We start from the raw sequence: 19,665 nt of genomic DNA, 5'->3' as shown, positions 1-19,665 counted from the left end.
CATCACCTGACATCATTCATGGATCCCTCCTGACTGGTCCATAAACTACCTCAATTTAAATCAATGTAGAAAAGGAAAGCAGGGTGCTGCTTGCTGGTTCTCCACCCTCCCCTCTCCATTGAACAGAAGGCACTGTGTGTTTTTTTTCTCTGGAAACCATCAGCAAAGATAATTTCCAGCGACAATGTGTACGCTGCCTAAGGCTGCAACATATAAAGTTGGCTTAACCTATATCTTTGGGATGCGAGTGATGCTTCTCCCACCTTCCCCTGATCAAAAAGGACTGCACTATGTTAAGAAGGCAGCCCGTCAGAGGCAGCAGGGTGTTCCATGGGAATGGCAGGTTGGTAGAAGCAACAAGGCCCACTATGGGAAGAAGGCTGAGGTAGCAGAGGGCATGATGGGAGGAAGGCAGGTTGGCAGAGTTAGCAGAATGCTCTATGGATGAAGGCATCCCAGCAGAGACAGCAGGGTGTTCCATGGGAAAAAGGCTGACTGGCAAAGATAACAGGCGGCATTATGGGAAGAAGGCAGATCAGTGGAGGCAACAGTGTGCATTATGGGAAGAAGGCAGGCCGGCAGAGGCAGCAGGGTGCATTATGGGTAGAAGGCAGGCTGGGGGGGCAGCAGGGTGCATTATGGGAAGAAGGCAGGCTGGGGGTGGCAGCAGGGTGTATTATGGTAAGAGGGCAGGCCAGGGGAGGCAGCAGGGTGTAATATGGTAAGAAGGCAGGCTGGCAGAGGCAGCAGGGTGCATTATGAGAAGAAAGCAGGCTGGGGGAGGCAGCAGGGTGCATTATGGGAACAAGGCAGGCCGGCAGAGGCAGCATGGTGCACTATGAGAAGAAGGCAGGCCAGGGGAAGCAGCAGGGTGCATTATGGGAAGAAGGCAGGCTGGTGGAGGCAGCAGGGTGCATTATGGGTAGTAGGAAGGCTGGTGGAGGCAGCAGGGTGCATTATGGGAAGAAGGCAGGCTGGTGGAGGCAGCAGGGTGCATTATGGGAAGAAGGCAAGAGGCAGCAGGGTATGCTATTGAAATAAAACAGCGCAGAAGAAGCAGCAGGGTGCATTATGGTATCTGCTTCTAATATGTTGGTGCCAGATACCCCTGGACACCTTTAGAGATCTTTTGGAGTCCATACCTGGATAGGCCAGAACTGTTTGTGGCAGCTTAAAGAGAACCAGCACAATATTCACAGGTGGTTTAATGTTTATTCTTGAGACACCGAAAGAAGTAAAATAAATATTTTGAGTCTTCTGGCCTTTCAAATACATAGGACTTTGTGCTGTGCAGAGGAAGTTTTTTTTTTTTTTCTTCTTTGGGAATTTTTTGAACTGATTTCAGGTACTGAATTCCTTTCAGTATGACACAGATTTTCTCACATATCTCAAGGAAGTTGTATTTGACACTTACTGGTTACACCTTTTAAATTTCTGTCAAGCGTGAGAGAAACTTCCTTTAAGTTAAAATGAGCAATGATAGAGAGGGGGGGGGGGGACAGATATTATTGGTGCAAAGTTCCTATTACACAGTTTTTTCCCAAATTTGTGTGATCGTCCATCGCTAAAGGTCATGTGTCTGGAGTGTTTGGTGGGAGTCCGGTTGTGGAATGCAGGAGGGGGGGTGTGACACGGGGAAACAAGTATTTGTTATGTCATTTCGGCAGCTGCTCAGCTGTCTAATCCTGAGGTTTGTCATGGCAGAGACCCACCCATTACAACACCTGCTCGTCCCTGGGTTATACAAATACCAAGCAGAAGGGGAACTCAGAATTTTTATTTGGTAACAGATATGCAACATGGAAAGCTGCCTATATGTGTCATTATCCTAGATATAGTTTTAGTAGAATGCAAAGTTGTCTATTACATTACATTTTCAGGTGAATTTTCATACCCAAAAAAGCAAAAACTATTCTATTTTTCCTGAGTATAGAAATGATTTAAAACCCAAGGTTTTAAGTATATGGTATAAATACATTGGCAAAAAAACAGGCTTTTGCTGCAATACCTACCCAGTTCTGTGTAGAATGAAATCCAGCAATTATCAACTTCCTATAGAACCTGGATATCAAGAGCCCACCCCTGAGGATCTTTTACCACTCCGAGCTCACAGGAGAATGCTACAGAGAACGTCCCCATGTGAAGACAGAAGTATTCTCTGCGTCAGAGTTTCTCAGTCGGTGTTCTCTTGATCCCTAGAGGTCCTCCAGAGGTTGCTAGGGGTCCTTGAGCAATGAGCCATTTAGACCTTTCAATTTGGTCAGTTTAATTGACGCCAATTATCTTTTTTGGCTATCTGTAAGGGTGACTATCTTCCTATTGGCGAGCCATTCTTCCCACTGAGCACCATGCCAATGGACTGTGGACTTTGGATATAATTCTCCTTATAGCTTTCCAGAACCCATGGATATTCAAGGATCACTCCATCTACAGCCGGAAACTGTGTTCCTATCACAAACTGATCTGTTGACTCCTAACATACGAGCCAATCTCTCTCTGCGGAGTGCAATCAAATCTTCCCTTGAAGAATCAATAGCAAAAAGCAAGAAGGGTGTGTAGCTGTATTGTATAGGAAAGACTGAAGGATAGTAGTGGAACAATGTTAACATTTGACAACTGAAACTCAACCAAAGATGTAATCCTTTCCTTCTCCATTGACAAAAGAAAATGTTTTGACTTTTGCACAAACTTGTGTCGATTACTACTGAAAGCCCCCGTATAAATGAAAGCTGCAGCCACGTGGGTCTGCGGGTGCATCCCACACACACACATTTTCAAGCAAGGAAGACGATCATCCGCAAAGCTTAAAGCAAACTTGCTGAGAAAAAAAACTATTTTTTACCCAAATGTTAAAACCACCTCCTCATGGGTGTGGTCTCAACTCCCCATCCAGGAAGATTGAGGCTCAGTGCCATTTAACGCACTTGCTGTGAAGCAAATGGTGTCAAGGACTTAATCCCTTTGGATTTGTCATGAAGCCACCCTGGATTTTGGCCCTTTATGTCCCAAGGTTTCTATAGCTTGCTCCTCCTATTCCACAATTTAAATCCAGGGTGTCCTAGGACCCCAAAAACATGGCGGCGACCAGTTTGGCTAAAGCTTGCATGGTCTACTTTATACATTTTATGGCCAATAGGAGGGCCAGACGGTGACCATTACCAGGTCTGATTTGATTTGCAGTCTGCAACAGTCTAGAGCAGTGTTTCTCCTCCAGAGGTTGCCAAGGGTTTCCAGGTCAATGATCAATGTAATGGACCCCAATATTATTTTTGTAAGGGTGACATTCTTTCCAATGACCAGCAATGTAAAAAAACATTTTTCCCACTGACCACCACACTAATGCACTGTGAGCTGTGGGTATAGTAACTATAGTAGGGGTTCCCTGAAGACCTAAAAGTTATTTTAAGGATTCCCCCATGTTGACTACCTCACTCATAACCTCACGGCTTCAAGACTTTTCTAGAGCTGCCCCGACTCTCTGGAATGGTCTTCCTCGTCCTATTTGGCTTGCTCCTACTTTCTGCTCAATTAAAAGAGCACTCAAAAGCCATTTTTTCAAAACGTATCTACCTGACGTCTTCTGTCTTTCCCTTTTTACTTCCCACCTCTCCATAACCCCCTCCTATTTTGTGTTGCTTCCTCCACCTCCTAGATTGTAAGCTCTTCGGGGCAGGGTCCTTTCCTCTTCTGTCACTGTCTGTGAAGATATTGCTTTTCTGTTACTTGGGGTTCCTTTTCATTACCATTAAATGCAGAAGTCGTGGTCCTCCTCCTGGTACACTGATTGGTGTTTTGCTCCAGGTCGATGACACAGGGATTTGTTCGGTCTCACCCTGGTTGAGTGCAGTGACCTCATTGCTCAGCTATGTTTTTCTTTTAATTGCTTTCCTCGTTGCCTAACAGGTTTGCAATGACTTGAAATGAAGCCATTTAGTATGGTATTATCATATCCCAGAAGAGTACTCCCATCATCCCCCCAGCCTTGCATTGGGGAGGGGAAAGTGATGTGGAATCGGCATGGGATAATCCAATATGATTGGTGTTAGTGAGAGTGACTAAGAGCTTGTGTGACTTCTGCCTGTAAAGTTCATTGGCAATTATAGCTGTTATATTAAATGGAGCATTTATGTGTAGTCACACAGCATGGCCACGGGGCAGATACGGCTTCTAAATGATGAAAACACCCCTAGATTGGAAATCATTTTTGTATTACCACCAGTTCAGGGTCCTCTTTAGTCTTGTAACTTCTTTTTCTAGTGTATATTAAAAAAAAAAAAGGTAAATGTTGGGGCTCTGTGCCATCTAATACAAATACTAAAGTCTACAGTAAACCTGGAGTGGTTATAGGGAATATCTATTTGTGCCCCATACAGCACCCTCAACATCTAAATTTGTCTTGTTTCCGCTAAATAATATCAGATCTCGTCCTGTCCTGTACCTTCATAGCTGTATATCAGGTGACTTCCTTTGCCTTGGCACTCCTGTTCTGTATCCTCATTACTTTCTGTGCCCAGACCCCTTTGTTCTGTATTCTCATAGCTTCATATCATATGAATTTCTGTACATAGGCACTCCTGTTCTGTACCCTCATAGCTGTATATCAGGTGACTTCCTTTGCCTTGGCACTCCTGTTCTGTACCCTCATAGCTGTATATCAGGCGACTTCCTGCTCCTAGGCACTCCTGTATCCTTATAGCTGTATGCCAGGTTACCTCCTTTATCCAGGCCCCCTAGCTATATATATCCTCATATTGTAGGTCTCCTGCTGTGCCTAGGTATCCCTGCTCTGTATCCTCAAAACTGACTTCCTGTGCCGAGGCACTCATGTTCTGTATCCTCATAGTAAGATAACCCATGACCTGCTGCCTCTAAATTTTAGCCAAATTTGGTGGTGTTGCCGCTATTCCCCACAATGTTCTCCTTGCTGGAGAGGAAGCTGTACCTGATGCTCTGCTGTGCAAGGATCTCCTTGCTTTGCCTTCATCCATTCTGTCAATCTGTTCTTACAGCATCCTCCCTCCTGTTTCTTGATCATTACCCCATCATCTCATAAATGCACCATGGGCAGGTCTGATATTAGGAAGCGAACCTTGCCCTCTTCCAACATGGCCACCTCCACACAGGGACACTGTCCACACAAGGTGTTCTCCCCAGTGCCTTAATAAAGGGCGCACCAACCAGCATTTTGTAGTAACCACCTGGCTGTTCTTGGTTGCCTACTGAAAAGTTAGATTGCTGTACAGCGATGCTGGACAGTTGGTGCATAATTCAAAGATGGTGGAAAATGGGACATAATAAAGCTTTTAACTATTTCTTGGGAGAACAGTGCAAGGCATGGTAAGTCTATAATGGGGCAAAGGTCAGCAGCAGGGAGACCATAGCTGACGCATTAATTTGCTACTGCAAGTTTTTTTTATTTTAGGCACAGATTCTGGAATTCCGTTTCTAATTAAGATTTGCAAAAACATGTCCTTTTAATATGGTACTTGTAGGCAAATTCCTCATCATGGAAGGCCCTTGATCCTTCCTGCATTTATGCACATCCTCCTTTGGACTGGTCACTCACAGCAAACCCCGCGTCTGTCTCATTGCAAAACCCTTGACGTGTCCCATCACATACATACAGTAGCCCATCATATTTTAGGTTTGACCTGTACATACAGTCAAGGATCGAGGACTCAAATTCAGGAGCCAAAGTAGGTTTGCCGTATTCCCCCCGTATTATGGTCTCCTGCATCACGGCCTGTGTGTTTTTGCAGCTCTCTGGATGTTTGGTTCGGATTCGCATTCCATCTGGTTTTGAGTTTACAGTTTATTCAATTAAAAAACAAAACAAAACGTCTTCCAGCACTTCATATACTTTCCTTGTTTGCATTTGTCCTGCAGGAAAGGACCTGTCTTGTCGCAGTGACACCGATCTGGCATGCATTTTTGGAAAAAGAGAAAAAGGGAAGAAGTCGAGTCAGGTAAATGCTTGTATAGTTATTAATATTTTTTAATACTTTAACTTTTATTATATTTTATTTTATTTATTAATACTTGTGTCTTTGATGGAAGGTGACGATACTCTGCAGTATTCTCCCCAGAAATATTTTTAAGCTGGGTGGGAAGAAGCTGTGGTATCTGTGGCTCCTATATTGCCACCCGTCTTTTCAGTACCACCCAGAAGCACTGAAATGTGGCAAGTGTACCACCAAAGCCCAAAGGGCCTGGGGAGAGCCTGCACTGGATCAGCCAAAAGTTTTCACAAGCGGAGGTCAACAGCAATGCAAGGCTAAATATTCTATACAGGTTGCTGGGCGGTACACCCAACCTAAAGCGTCTGGGGAGAATACGGTTCTAGAAAGGACTATAAAGGGCCAATCCAGGGGTAGTTCCCCTGTCTCTTGGTTATCTGGTTCTACAAAAAAACAAGTGACCGCGCAAGAAGACCAAATCTTCAAGTCTGCCTTTTTTAATTTATTTTATTGGGTCTGGGGTTTAAACCTTTTTGAGCATTTATGTAAAGTCTGTAGAGCTTTGTCATGGCATTCGGCAAAACCTTTTACCAGCACTTGCAAGGTAGATGTTTCTGAGCCAAAAGATTTCATTCAGGTGCTTCAGAACCTTTTGTGAGCTCCAAATTCTTTGTCGTTTGGTTCGCTCCACACTTTTAAATAGCTTGGGGATGTTCCAAGTTTGTTGAATTTGAATTGCTGGGCCTTTTATTGGACACAAAAAAAGTCAGAAACCTCCCCTCTGTCAGCTTTTGGTATTGTAGGAATTTCATAATTTGCATATTTGCAAGATACAGCATTCAAAACTAAAAACATTTTAAATACAACATAAAGAGACCAATAGGCTTATGTGAGGTACTATTGGACTATTAGAAGCGAGGTTTTGTTTGGGTTAGTGATCAGTGAAACAGAAATCAGATATTGAATAAAAAAGCGGCAGTTATTGAATTGTATGCTGAAATCTTGAACGTGAGAGCTCTTAGTATCCCAACGCGTTTCGCAAAAGTGCTTCTTCAGGGGATGTAGGTATCCAATAGGACCTCACATAGGCCTATCGGTCTCTCTTATTAGTACTTATCTAATAGGGGGTTCACAAAAACATCTATATACAACAAAGGCACTCGCCGATTTCCCTCCAGTTTTCTACTTTACATACATTGTAACATTTACAAGACAATTTCACACCAAACAGATGTACAATGTGGCCAGGGCAGTTTTTATTCTGATGCAGAGTTTCTGGGGAAGAATTTTCTAAATGAAGCCGAACTTCACTCCTTTGTATGTCTGTGCTATTCTGCAACTGGCAGCAGAGCCAATGTTTTCACCGGGCCCGTAGCTGTCCCTAGTTAGCATTATAAAAGGTTGTTTATTTTGGTGATGACTTCTAAGTTTACATTCTGCCATGTACACTACTGATATAATCTGAGATTATGCATGTCCTGATGCAGGTATGGGTGTTTGTGTTTCTAGTCCTTGTCTGTGGGAACTCCGCAGTATGCATTTTTCTCCTACACCACATTCCAAAAACTGGAAAAATGAAATTTCTCAACCAGGGTTCCTCCGGAGGTTGCTAGGGGGTCCTTGAGAAATTTGAGACTCCCGGGTCAGATTAAGTGACACCAATAATGTTTTTGGTTCTCTATAAAGGTGACATTCTTCCCAAGGGCCAGCAATGTAAGAGGAATTCCTCCCACTGACCACCACACTAATGTACTGTGAGCTGGGGATAAAGCAAGTATAGTAGGGGTTCCCGAAGATCTAAAATTGATTTTATTGGTTCTCTCTATGTTAAAAAACATTGAACAAGGCTGGTGCACACAATGACTTGCCAGATAGTACCGAACAGCAAACATACAATCCAAAAATAAAGGAATACTATTATATAAGACTGCCATTGAGAAATCTGAACCTAAACATATTGCATATTGTAAAAGAGTTTATAGGTAAATGTATGAGGAAATGGGATGTTTAGGTGTCACTAGTTTCCTGAATGAAAGAACTTTTGGTAAATGTTTACTAATACTTGGAGGACAAAGGTGCAAATCGGTAGCCTGGCGGAGGTAAGTGACAACAAGGAGTCAGGTTTTCTAACTTCCTAGACATGCCATAAACATGCCCTAAAGATGCCCCTTCCATAAACATGCCCTAAAGATTCTAGGGCATGTTTATTCCGTAATCTCTGATCACTATAAGCCAGCCAGCCATTCCCAACCAGGGTTCCTCCAGAGGTTTCCAGGGGATACTCCAACTGGGGCTGATTGACCTCCCATTTGATGGTGCCTGTAAAATTATGGGGCCAACACCACTTGCTAGAGCCAACTGCATGGCACTTACAATATTTTGTGGTCATTCTTTCCATTGGCCACCAATTTAGAAGTCTTTTTTTTTTTTGACTGACCCCCAATAAATTGGTTTAAGCAGGGAATCCCTGAGACTTGAAATTTGTTTCAGTCGTTCCTTAGGGGATATAAAAGGTTGAGAAAAGGCCGACGTGCCTTGTGAACGATGGGAGATCCCATGTGGCTCCCCGTGTGGGTCACTCGGACCGTAGCACTGGATCTTTGCGGATCAGCATCTGCACATTTGACAGCGGGTGGCAATGAGCACTCCCTGCTGTCCCTATTCATCTCCTATGGAGCTGCCACTAGGAGACGCTACACAGAGGGAAAAAAAAAGAAGACTTTGTGAATATATGTAATTGTTTTCCTTTAAAATAAGCTGCATGGTGCAAATCTGTAAACACCTGACCATAACACCCTGCTATATGACCAAAAGTATGTGTCCACCCTTCAAAATCAGTTTCAGATGTTCTCCACTATCAGAAAAAAATGCTGCAAAGGTTAAAAAAAAAAAATCAAACTTCCAGTGACAGCTGCCACCATTCTCGTCTGACAGGTTCCTTTTAAAATTAAAAGCGGGCTCTGTGTTCTGATCGCATGGAGAAAATGGCTGAGGGTTTGGGATATTTTAATGTCATCTATAAGGGTGGAACCAGGGTGGGGGAACCCGTCTGATGTGCATTTCTCGGGTTTCAGAGACTAGCAGCATAGTTGTGTCAGGTGGGTATGGCATGTTTATTATCACACGCATGATCAGTCACATGACGTGAGGGCAGTTGTGCAATAGTCATGGCTGGGATTCTGCACATACACACCTGTTGTATACTAATCATCTGCCTTGTATCCATTATACCCCTAGGAAGATCAGGTTGGCACCCTGTGAAGGGTTGAAAAAGCATGTTGCCCCTCTGCACGCTTTTAATAATCATTGTCTTGCTGCTCAGTGAGGTCTCGCATGGAAGCAGTTGTTTGCAAAATCTGTGAATAATTTTTGGACACCTTTGGCCCTTTAAAAAGCTTTCGGGATTAAGGGACCCCTTCCTACCATCTCAGCTTATTGCAGTGCATCTAAAGCATGTGCGTTGCATTAAAGCAACCCATCTATCTCACTGAGCCGGCAATGCTCCATATCAATCTGAACCTGCAGGATTTTTGGCGATGCAGCCTACATCAACAAACACATGGTTGTGCATTACCTTGCCTTGCAATGCCAGGGAGTATGGGGCCATTTTAAACCATGTCACCACCATGCTCTGACTTTTGCATGGTGCATTAATATGTGTTGTACTATCAGGTGCATTCGTGCGTTAATGTTGAGTCCATTAGAAATTCTGTATTGAAGTTTCATGGCTTTATTTCTACTTTATACTTTGAAGTGCTGATCCAGAACATGTTTTCTATTTAGAAGCTCAGGCCCACATGTTCTGAGGGCACCCTTGTTGTAGGTCTGTCTGTGAATAACCTTATGCTGGAGACAGCCAGGAAATTAGAATTTCAACTACAGGTCCTCTTTAGGACCAAAAACAACTGGGTGGTTACTGAAAAGTGCCGGGTGGTGCCCCCTTCTAAAAGTGGCTGGGGAGAACACTGACATTGCTCAGGGCAGGATCCTGGATTGCTACAACAGCAGGTCACATCTGCGTCTCCATGTGACAACATAGAAAAGCAATTGCAGCCTGGGAGAGAGCGTGTCACCCTGAATGAACAATAACCTTCATTGCAGGATTGAAACCTGCAGATTTATAAATTTAAACAATACATTTTTAATCCATATATGTATGATTTTTTAAACTGGGTTACCTCCACATATTATTGTATATCAGTGAAAATAAATCTTGTGATCCTTTCAGTAATTTCTGCAAGAATGGTTGATATATATATAGCCCATAATAACGAAGACAGCGAGTTTGAAGACAAAAGCAGGGAAATGGTTGCCAGTTTGTATACATGCAATCAGCTCTTTATTGGGATCGGAGTAATAGGTGTTTATAATTTCTAGCGTTGGTGATGAATTTGCTCTGCCAGGCATCCTTGTTAGCCGTTAATGTCTTTCACGAAAGTGCATATGCAGCTGAGTTTTAATATCTTGATTCATGGATCCTTTTTGGCCTCTGCGGCCTCCCTCCCAGGCCTCATTTGCAAACAATGGGTAGCGCTGCAATGCCGGACCCTAAATTGGACACCTTCAGAAGAAGCACAGCTTCTGGTCAATACCTGAGATCGATACGATTGTCCACTGGATTTTGAAGATAACAATGACATTTTTGTTACAATTTTGTTTAACCCCTTGGTCATGAAACTTTGGAGTGCAGTGATGGTAGTACGGCCTATCAGTTGAGCCAAAGCCATTCACTGTTGTCATCACTGGATGCCTGTGCTTCTTTATGCAATGGAGCCATTTTTTGCATGCATTTGCAGTGGGGTTGCAGCTCAGCTCCTGGACGCAGCATTACACAGGCTGGCCATGGGATAATTTTTCTTCCTTCGGGGGAGTAACCACATTACAAATGCAAGTGCAACATGTGCCAACGTGTTGTCCTGGGGTGCAGTTTGCACTTCCTGGACACCTAGCAACTGTTTTAAAAATACGTCTTTGATGTAGAGTTGGATGCCACAAGCCAAGTTGGAAATGGTTCTTTTGATATTTCAAAAATACATCCACATGTCAGATAATTCTCAGAATGCTTGTGTCAGGTGAAAATCTGGCATGTACAGTGGTCCCCCAACGCTGTTCATCAATTAAGCATGACCTTTGTGCATTTCAATGGAGGGGAGAACAGTGGGGTGCAGCTTGCTGGTTCTGCCGCCTCGCCTCTCCTGTCTGTACAACGCTTGTCCATACATCTGCCATTGAAAACGATCACGAAAAATCATTTTCATTAACAATCTGACATCTGTATGGAGCTTTAGCCACTTCCTATCTACATGCACTCCAATATATAGCGCAGCTTCATGATAGTGACCAATGCCAGCCCGGTATGTGAGTGCAGCCAATTGCAGTCTTTACTAGGTGTGCATGTAATGGTGACAAGACATTTGGGAGACATCTGTCATGCTCTAATAGGCAGTGACCCCGCAAGTTCATGACAGTTTCAACAAGAAATATTTTATAGAAAGCTGCAGATTTAACTAGAATGAAAACTGCTATTGAAAATGACAAGAACATATTAATGATTGAGTGAGAATTTGAGATTTGTTCCTTGAATCCAAACTATTCATCATTCTGGTCGGCAGGCCTATAAAAATAAACTTGTAAATGTACAATAAGGTACGAGGCTTCGGTAACAGGCTTATAAATGTTCCAGCGGGTGATTGAGATGGTGCGCTGAGTGGCGGTGAGTTGATCAGACATGCAGGAATCCCGCGCAGCTTTTCTCTCTCCTGGACACTCACGATGTCTGTATGGGGAGTGGAGCGTGTCGGGACTTGTGCGCCTCTAAATCACGGCACGTCTTCTACACACAGAAAGTGTTGAAATATATAATGTTCCTATTATCCTGCACACAGACATTTATTGCCAGCGCTGAGGGCAGGTTCACCGGCAAGTGAGGGGAATATAAATGGCATATGAAATATTACTCAATGCAGTGTTTAACATCAACCACCATATATCATTTATGGAGACATTAATATCATGTGCTGCGCTTTTGTTTTCAAGCCTTCCAAGTTCGAAAGCCAAGGAGCAGCTTAACCTTTAAGCTCCTGGGCAGGGCGGACAGGTGCAAAGTGTGCCGCTGCATGGGAGCCCTGGACTCTTCTCTGCCAAGAAGGTTCCTCACAAAAGCCCCAAGTCAGTTCTGCACAGGAGCCCATGTTGGGAACTGTTACATATAATGATTATATGTTACCCTCAAACAGGCCCATCCTTTCTTCCTCATATCTCAAGCATCATCAAGCCCTGTAATTTTCCTTCTCTTAGCTTAAGCAAAGCACAACTCCAATTTGTAATAAACAGTAAAAAAAAATCAGCAGTAGAGATACTTTTATTGCAGTTTTAGCATTAAAAAATTGAGCAGGCAGGTATTTATTGCAGAAAGAGACGGGCTGTCCCCACTTCTTTAGTCTGTCTTACCTGCCTGATTGCTCCTGGTTTCTGGCAACAATGCTGAGCTGCACATTCGTAGCGTTGGCATTGGTTTCCTGGGAAATCTTGCAATCCTGACTTCCCTTGTGTGAACAAATGGCATGCATAAAGATGGATGAAGAATCTTCTCCAAAAAGAAGAGAAAAAAGATGGCAGCGCCCTAAAGTGGATAGAGGATTGGAATCGGTGAGCTGCGTGACTTTCTTTCCACTTTTAAGATTGGAGCTGTCCCCTGGTCTGCTTCGCCAATAAATGTCTCCAGTCTTCTGCAAATGATGATGGCTAATGGAACGTTCACCAATAAGACGGCTTCCCCTCTGTAACTTTTGCATTGATGGCAGAGGTTATCTCTCCGTATTGGCTGTTTTCTATCACTTTTGATTCTCTATGAATTTGTATACCAACTATGCCCATTATGAGGCGTTCCCACTATCCCTGTGCTGGGTTTCCAGGGTTCGCCTACATGCTGGCCCATTTTCAGGCCTTTTTTACCCAAGCTCTGTAGATTGGTTGTGAACTTATGAGAAGTTCCTGCCATCCATGTGCCTGGGTCTGTACACCTGCTGTTCCCATCATGAGGGGTTCTCCATTTTCTTGCTCAGAGTTCCCAGGTCTGTACACAAGATATGCCCATTATGAGAGGTTCTTGCCATCCATGTGCCTGGGGCCATACTCCTGTTGTTCCCATATTGGTTGCTTCTTCCTATCCTGCAGTTCCTGGGTCTATACATTTGTTTTGCCCATTATGAGGGGTTCCAGCCATCCCTATTCTGAGTTCCCAGGTCTGTACACCCAATATGCCCATCATGAGGTGCTCCAACCATCCTTGATGACTTTTTTTTATGCTATTGAGCGCACAAATGCAGAGTGGTGCACCAGGAGAATGTGCATTGGTTTAAACTCTAAAGAGAAAGGGTGGTGCCAAGCCTTGACTATGAGTATAGTCCAAATATAAGAACAAACATGAAAGAAGGCTCTTTTTGAGGCACCAAGGTAAACTTTTTGATTATATATATATATATATATATATATATATATATATATATATATATATATATATATATATATATATATATATGATAGATAGATAGATAGATAGATAAAAATAAACACTTTTATTAAATTCAAAATATCAATTACAAGGGTTTACAATAACAGAGTAACATGATTCCCAAGTATAAAAACAGTTGTTAGTTATTAAGAAAATCCCACTCATTGATATGTTTAAGAGGAGTGATGTTGCGGTGGGTTTAAACCGACGCGTTTCACCCAAAACTTTTTTCAAATTTACCAATTTCATGGATTATGTAATTGAGCTGCGTATTTTTAGCAGCAACAAATAAAAATAGTCTCCGATTGAGTTATTGGCATACATCCTTCTTTTTGGCTTTTCCTGTATCATCAACTTATTCTCATTGTTTTCAACTTCTTATAGCTTATTTTCAACTTCTGCCAATGAATATTCAATATCAGTTGGTCCCTTTAAAAAATTATTAAATAAAGCAGTCCTCATTTCTTCTTATTTACTAATTAACTTCCATCATTTTACCTGCTAACGTTGATGGTTATGCATTTTATTCCCAAAAGCTGGTGTTTATTTTAATCCCCTGAAGAAGCCCTTTGTGGATGAAACGCGTCGTGATTAAACACACTGCAACATCACTCCTCTTAAACATATCAACAAGTGGGATTTTCTTAATAACTAACAACCGTTTTTATACTTGGAAATCATGTAACTATGTTATTGTAAACCCCTTTAATTGATATTTTGAATATAATAAAGTGTTTATTTTTATTCATATATAATCAAAAAGTTTACCTTGGTGCCTCAAAAAGAGCCTTCCTTCTTGTTTGTTCTTATATGCTATGGAGTGCAGATTGAACACCCTTAGTTGGGCTTTACGTACGAAGGTTGCCAGTGGTTGTCGGGCCGAATAAATATTATGTGTCAAAAGATCAGGACTGTGTTTTAGGCTAAGATGTGGAAATGAATTTCTGGGTAGAGGGAAGGAAATGAGATCTTGGGTCAGGTCAGGCTTTAATTGCTGTCTTTGGGGAGGATTCCCCTAACTTCCCTTCCTGGTGACCACCAGGATGTTGTCATGAGCCGCACTTCCTATTTCCCGCCACTGTAGGGGAATTTACATAAATGTGACCCTGTGCCTCCTGGTGAAATATCCCTGGGAGGGGAAAGGGGAAGCTCATCTCCAAGAAATAACATGATAATTAGAGGAATAGGAAGTGAGCAAAAATCTCCCGGGGGGAATAGGGACACAGCCAAAGACCTGATGGGGATTCTTCTATTCATAGCCCCAGTATTCACTATCCAAAGCTAAAACTAAAAAATAAGGTGGAGAAACATACGGTTGTGATATATGAAAGTTGTTATTACTTTGCAAAGATTTGTAACCTCTGAAATATTTTTTTTTTCTTTGCTACATTATTAGGGAATAACGCCAAGACCCCATGGTACCCATAGATACCAAAATATGACCACCTCCTCCCAGCTCTTTGAAGAACATCTGCCCGCACACGGGGTAATAAACCATTTTCGTGCTCAGAATATCCCCTGTACCTACTCACACCATTATATCTGCCAATTTTCCCCTTTGCTGCAGCATCCAGATGTTCATTCCGACCCATTCTGCCAGTTTAAAGCTCTTTCAGCTACTTTCTGTGGTGGCATCACTGGTTTAGGACCCTCAGTCTGTCTTTTAACAGATGACTGTGAACTTTACATTTCCAGGATTTCACAGTTGGACATGAGCAATTGACATTTTGGCAATGTCTAAGATGGAGGCCTATAATGACTAATATAGTGCGCATGCTGCTACTGCCCCAACCAGCACATGAAAACACATGGGTTATAGTGCACCTACTACTTAGAGAAGATGAAAGCTGCCATTGCTGAGTTGTTTAGTGATCTTTGCCTATGCCGATCTTTTAGTTTTAGTAGTTTCAGTGGCGCACCTAATACAAGATGGCAGCTTTCAATTGTCTAAACATCTGCTGATGTAAAGATGGAGGATCAGAATTGCTGATACATATACAGGTGGCTGTCCCAGATGAATGCCCCTGGTTACCCATGGAAAGCTGTTGGGTTATAGTGCACCTACTGCTTAGAGAAGATGAAAGCTGCCATTGCTGAGCTCTTTGGTGATATTTGCTTATGCCGATCTTTTACTTTTAGTAGATTCAGTGACACACCTAATACAAGATGGCAGCCTTCATTGGCTGAACATCTGCTGATTTAAATATGGAGGATAGGAACACCAGCCAGGCTAGCTTTATATTTTAGTACCAGGTTAATAGACTGTCGGGTGGACCTGACGTCCTACTAACCTGTATTGACTTCAATCAAGGAGCATTTACCTTCCCATTGATTGAGGGTGCAAAACAGTTTTGAAGTGAACAAAAGCCAATTGATCAGCCTTTAGGTTGACCATGGATGTCCATCCTAGGAGCCTGTCAAGCCTATTTCTTGGTAAAAATTTGGCAAATGTTTAATGAGAATTTAATTGAGTTGAGCATGGACCTGAATACTTTATAAAATAATCAGTGACAGACCAAAAGTTTCCTCTGCAGCTAGCACTTTTCAAGAGTTTATTATAGAGATGATGGTTTTATAGCAGTTTGAAGCCCAAAACCTAAGATCTAATTCACATTGTGTCCATTGTGTTTGTTTGCTCATTGGAATTCAATATTCCCAATAGGCTCAGTATTGTACACTGATGTACACTGGATCAGTCTGCATTTCAACACAGCTTAGCCTAATAAAACACATCCCAGGGCTTCTGTGCATGTTAAGGAAAACAAAAAGCCTTTTTGTGACTAGTTTGTCCCTGTTCAAGACTAGGAGCAGCAGTGCTGACCCACATTGCAAGGGCATGGTCCTCTGTTGTCCCCATACTTGCACTTATACCCCCGTACAGAAAATCTCTGCACCTCCGCGAGGGATTCTGGATCTGTACTCGCTGCAAACGTGTGCCATAATTGCTACGTATTCTGTTCATATTTGCCAAGTATGGCAAAACTTCACCACCAACCAATGACTTCAGTTCAGCTTTAAGGTGCAATTTAGGAGAAAAACATTGCAGAACCAGATTTTTCTTTTACGGATTGGTTTACTGGCAGACTCGTCTAGTGTCACAGAGCCATGCAGAAATGCAAATGGCCATCTCTCACACTTCCTGGTCGGCTTCTATCCCAAACTGTTTTTCTTGCCTTATTTTAATGCTGGTCATTTCCTTCCCCTGTCCAGCTGTGTTTCCTGCTGCAGCCTTATCAACAAGGAAAGAGTGACTGGTCAGCCGGGGCCCCGACCTGCTCCGTCACTCCCAGTGATGAGCTTTTTTTTTTTTAATGGGCAACAACTAGTGTCATAAATAGTAATGGGGTCTCCATACTGCTGACCCCAACAGCCGAAGTTGCTTAACCATTCCATTGCCATTGCCGTGGTGTGTCTCATGCAGGAAGGAACACTCGGAAATTTCCTTTCTGTCTGGCGCGTGACTCAGAAGGCTGACTCATCATCTGACCAAATGAAAATGTTCTGGTTCGGAATCACGAACATTTCCTGAGCACGCTTCGTGTCTGAGGACAAATCTGGCAGTTTATTTCTGCTCGCCACCTGTCCTAAGAGCAATAATAATACTGGAATTGTGATGCCTTCAATACTTGCCTGGCTGTAATGCCGATCCTCTGGCTTCATGTCTTTTGTGTCACCAGCCCAGGAAGTTGTATTTCCAAAATTCAAAGTTCACTGGTTTTGTCTTTTTCACATTTTTTAGGCCCAAAAAGCAAAAAAAAAAAGAGAAAATCACTAAGTTCTGGGCACAAAAATAACCTTTCAGATATAAATTCACTTTGTGTGCACCAAAACCAGATTTTGTAATATTTTATATTAGCAGTGCCATCAATGTGCATATACAGCACAGCGAAAGATGTGAGAGGGACCCAGCAGCCATTACAGGCTGCCTAAAGGAAACCAAAGAAGAAGCGGAAACAAGACCAGTCACCCTCCACAAGTAGAAAAACAGCAATGAGTGGTCTTTTACATTTTTACTTCTAGCTTTAGTTATGCTTTAATGGTCGGCACAAGTGACGTGCAGGTATAGCGGCCCCTATGCATACTGAACAGCATGGTCTCTGGAAACAACCTAAATTCTAAATGATAGTCATGTATGATAAAAGCTTGCAGCCACATAAGAAACAAGTCATGCCTGTCACACATATGTATGGTATTCTGCACATCAGTTGTTGGGGATTGCAATGGGGTCAGCCACAAGACCATTCTTAGGATATTTGAACAAATGTAAGCTCCTGTACAGATTTGCTCATACTTACCTATGACTTGTGTACATTTCTGATTAAGGACATTAAGCATGTTCTTGGTTTAAGGTTTACATTGGCCTCAGGGTGAATTATTAGTCTCCAGGCATATGATATATAAACGGCTTGTATTTCCTCTTTTTAGCATTGGCCTCATTATGATATTACGATACTTGTTGCAATGCTTTTAGTCCTGCCATTAGATAATTTATTTAAATGATAAGGCTTAAAAATCTAAGTCCAAAAATGTAATATACGGAAGCTTGCCATTGCCATCCTCAGGCCCAATGCCCTTGGCCTTTAAGCTTTCCTTTGGGATCTACACTACCCCCCCCCCCCCCCAGGTATAGTTACATATCCCCCCCCCCCCCCAAAAAAAAACCCAACGCGCATACACCCCCCATCAGCCATAAGCAATAGAGATGGGATAAAGGGTGGTCTGTAGTCAAAATTGGCAAGTTAAGGTGAAACACTTCCATGGAGCACAGTGGGTGAACATTGCCACCCTAATTCAATAAGTGTGGTAATGGCACACAAAAAAAACGAATATGGCTCCATCAACAAAAGATTTTAGTTTTAGGTACACTTTATCACGGCTTGTTATTGCCTCATTGTTTGTAATAGAGAGATTGTCCAGCATGAATAGGGGGATAGATATATCAGAAGCGTTGTCAAAACGACCCCTTTTTTTCAGATATTGTTCCCCTGTGTAGAGCCAATGTAAGATTAAGAGCTACAATGTTCCTCTATTAACCCCTGGTTGGGCAGCCATGCTGGCAGTCCACCTTGTGCCCACCTGGTAGTCACAGGGGGTTAAGTACATAGCTTTTCCTTGGCCGCTTCGCTTGGCTCAGGACTCGGGAGGGGGGCCTTTTTTATGATTTATCATTCCCTCTTTGGCTTTTGTCTCTCCTCGACTCGGAAAACAGCCGAGTTGGCTGTAATACATCTCCACTGGAGAGCGAGGGCTGGCTGCAGAGAAGCGCATTGCCTCCCCGTGAAAAATGGCCTCTGATTTGCTAATTAATCAGTCAAAAGAGGAATGATATGGCTCTCGGCTTGAGGGACCCGGCTGTGGAGACAGTCACGGCCCTTGATGAATGGCTTCCTTTGGATATCATACATCAGGAAAACTTAGTCATTTTTAACCAGTCTGGCCGAAGTGGGGTTGCATTTATCGCGTGCATTGGATTGGCTATTAAGAGAATCATATTGCTGTCCATCTGTCTGTATGGAAGTACATGCATGTGTGTGTTTTTGGCAGGCCATGGTTTTACAGTCCACAGCTTTAAGTGCTTATGGTCTAAAATTTAAATTTTATAGAGGGAATCCAGACCAATGGAACTTTTTTTTTTCCCCTGAGATGAGAAGTTTTCTTTTAAACAAAGGTATTTATTGCTTTTTTAATTGTGCTATTCACACCTGTTCACAATTCTATCTATTTAGGAAAATGAGGACCTCCTCCACCCACAATTCTATCTATATAGGGACTCAGGACCTCCTTTCTCCTGTTGGTGACCCCTCTAGTGATGGTGACCCCACAATTCTATCTATATGGGGGAATCAGGACCTTCTTCTTCCTGCTGGTGACCCCTCTAATGATGGTGACCCCACAATTCTATCTATATAGGAGAATCAGGACCTCCTTCCTCTTGCTGGTGACCCCTCTAGTTGATGGTGACCCCACAATTCTATCTATATAGGAGAATCAGGACCTCCTTCCTCTTGCTGGTGACCCCTCTAGTAATGGTGACCCCACAATTCTATCTATATAGAGGAATCAGGACATCCTTCTTCCTGCTGATGACCCCTCTAGTGATGGTGACCCCACAATTCTATCTAGGGGAATCAGGACCTCCTTCCTCCTCCTGGTGACCCCTCTAGTGATGGTGACCCCACAATTCTATCTATATAG

General features: G+C 42.8%; 1 protein-coding gene across 1 annotated transcript in view; it reads left to right on the top strand.

Annotated features, from left to right (window-relative positions):
• The window catches only part of PINX1 (PIN2 (TERF1) interacting telomerase inhibitor 1), an 82,038-nt gene that overhangs the window by 16,773 nt on the left and 45,600 nt on the right, over nt 1–19,665 (top strand). Inside the window, exon 4 of the mRNA XM_072409137.1 lies at nt 5,887–5,966. Coding sequence (XP_072265238.1) covers nt 5,887–5,966 — 80 coding nt within the window. The remainder of the gene's footprint in view (nt 1–5,886; nt 5,967–19,665) is intronic.

Source organism: Pyxicephalus adspersus, chromosome 4, assembly GCF_032062135.1.
Source record: "Pyxicephalus adspersus chromosome 4, UCB_Pads_2.0, whole genome shotgun sequence".
NCBI lineage: Eukaryota > Metazoa > Chordata > Amphibia > Anura > Pyxicephalidae > Pyxicephalus > Pyxicephalus adspersus.
Note: the sequence above shows the minus strand (reverse complement) of the source record. Positions and strands in the feature narration are given on the sequence as shown.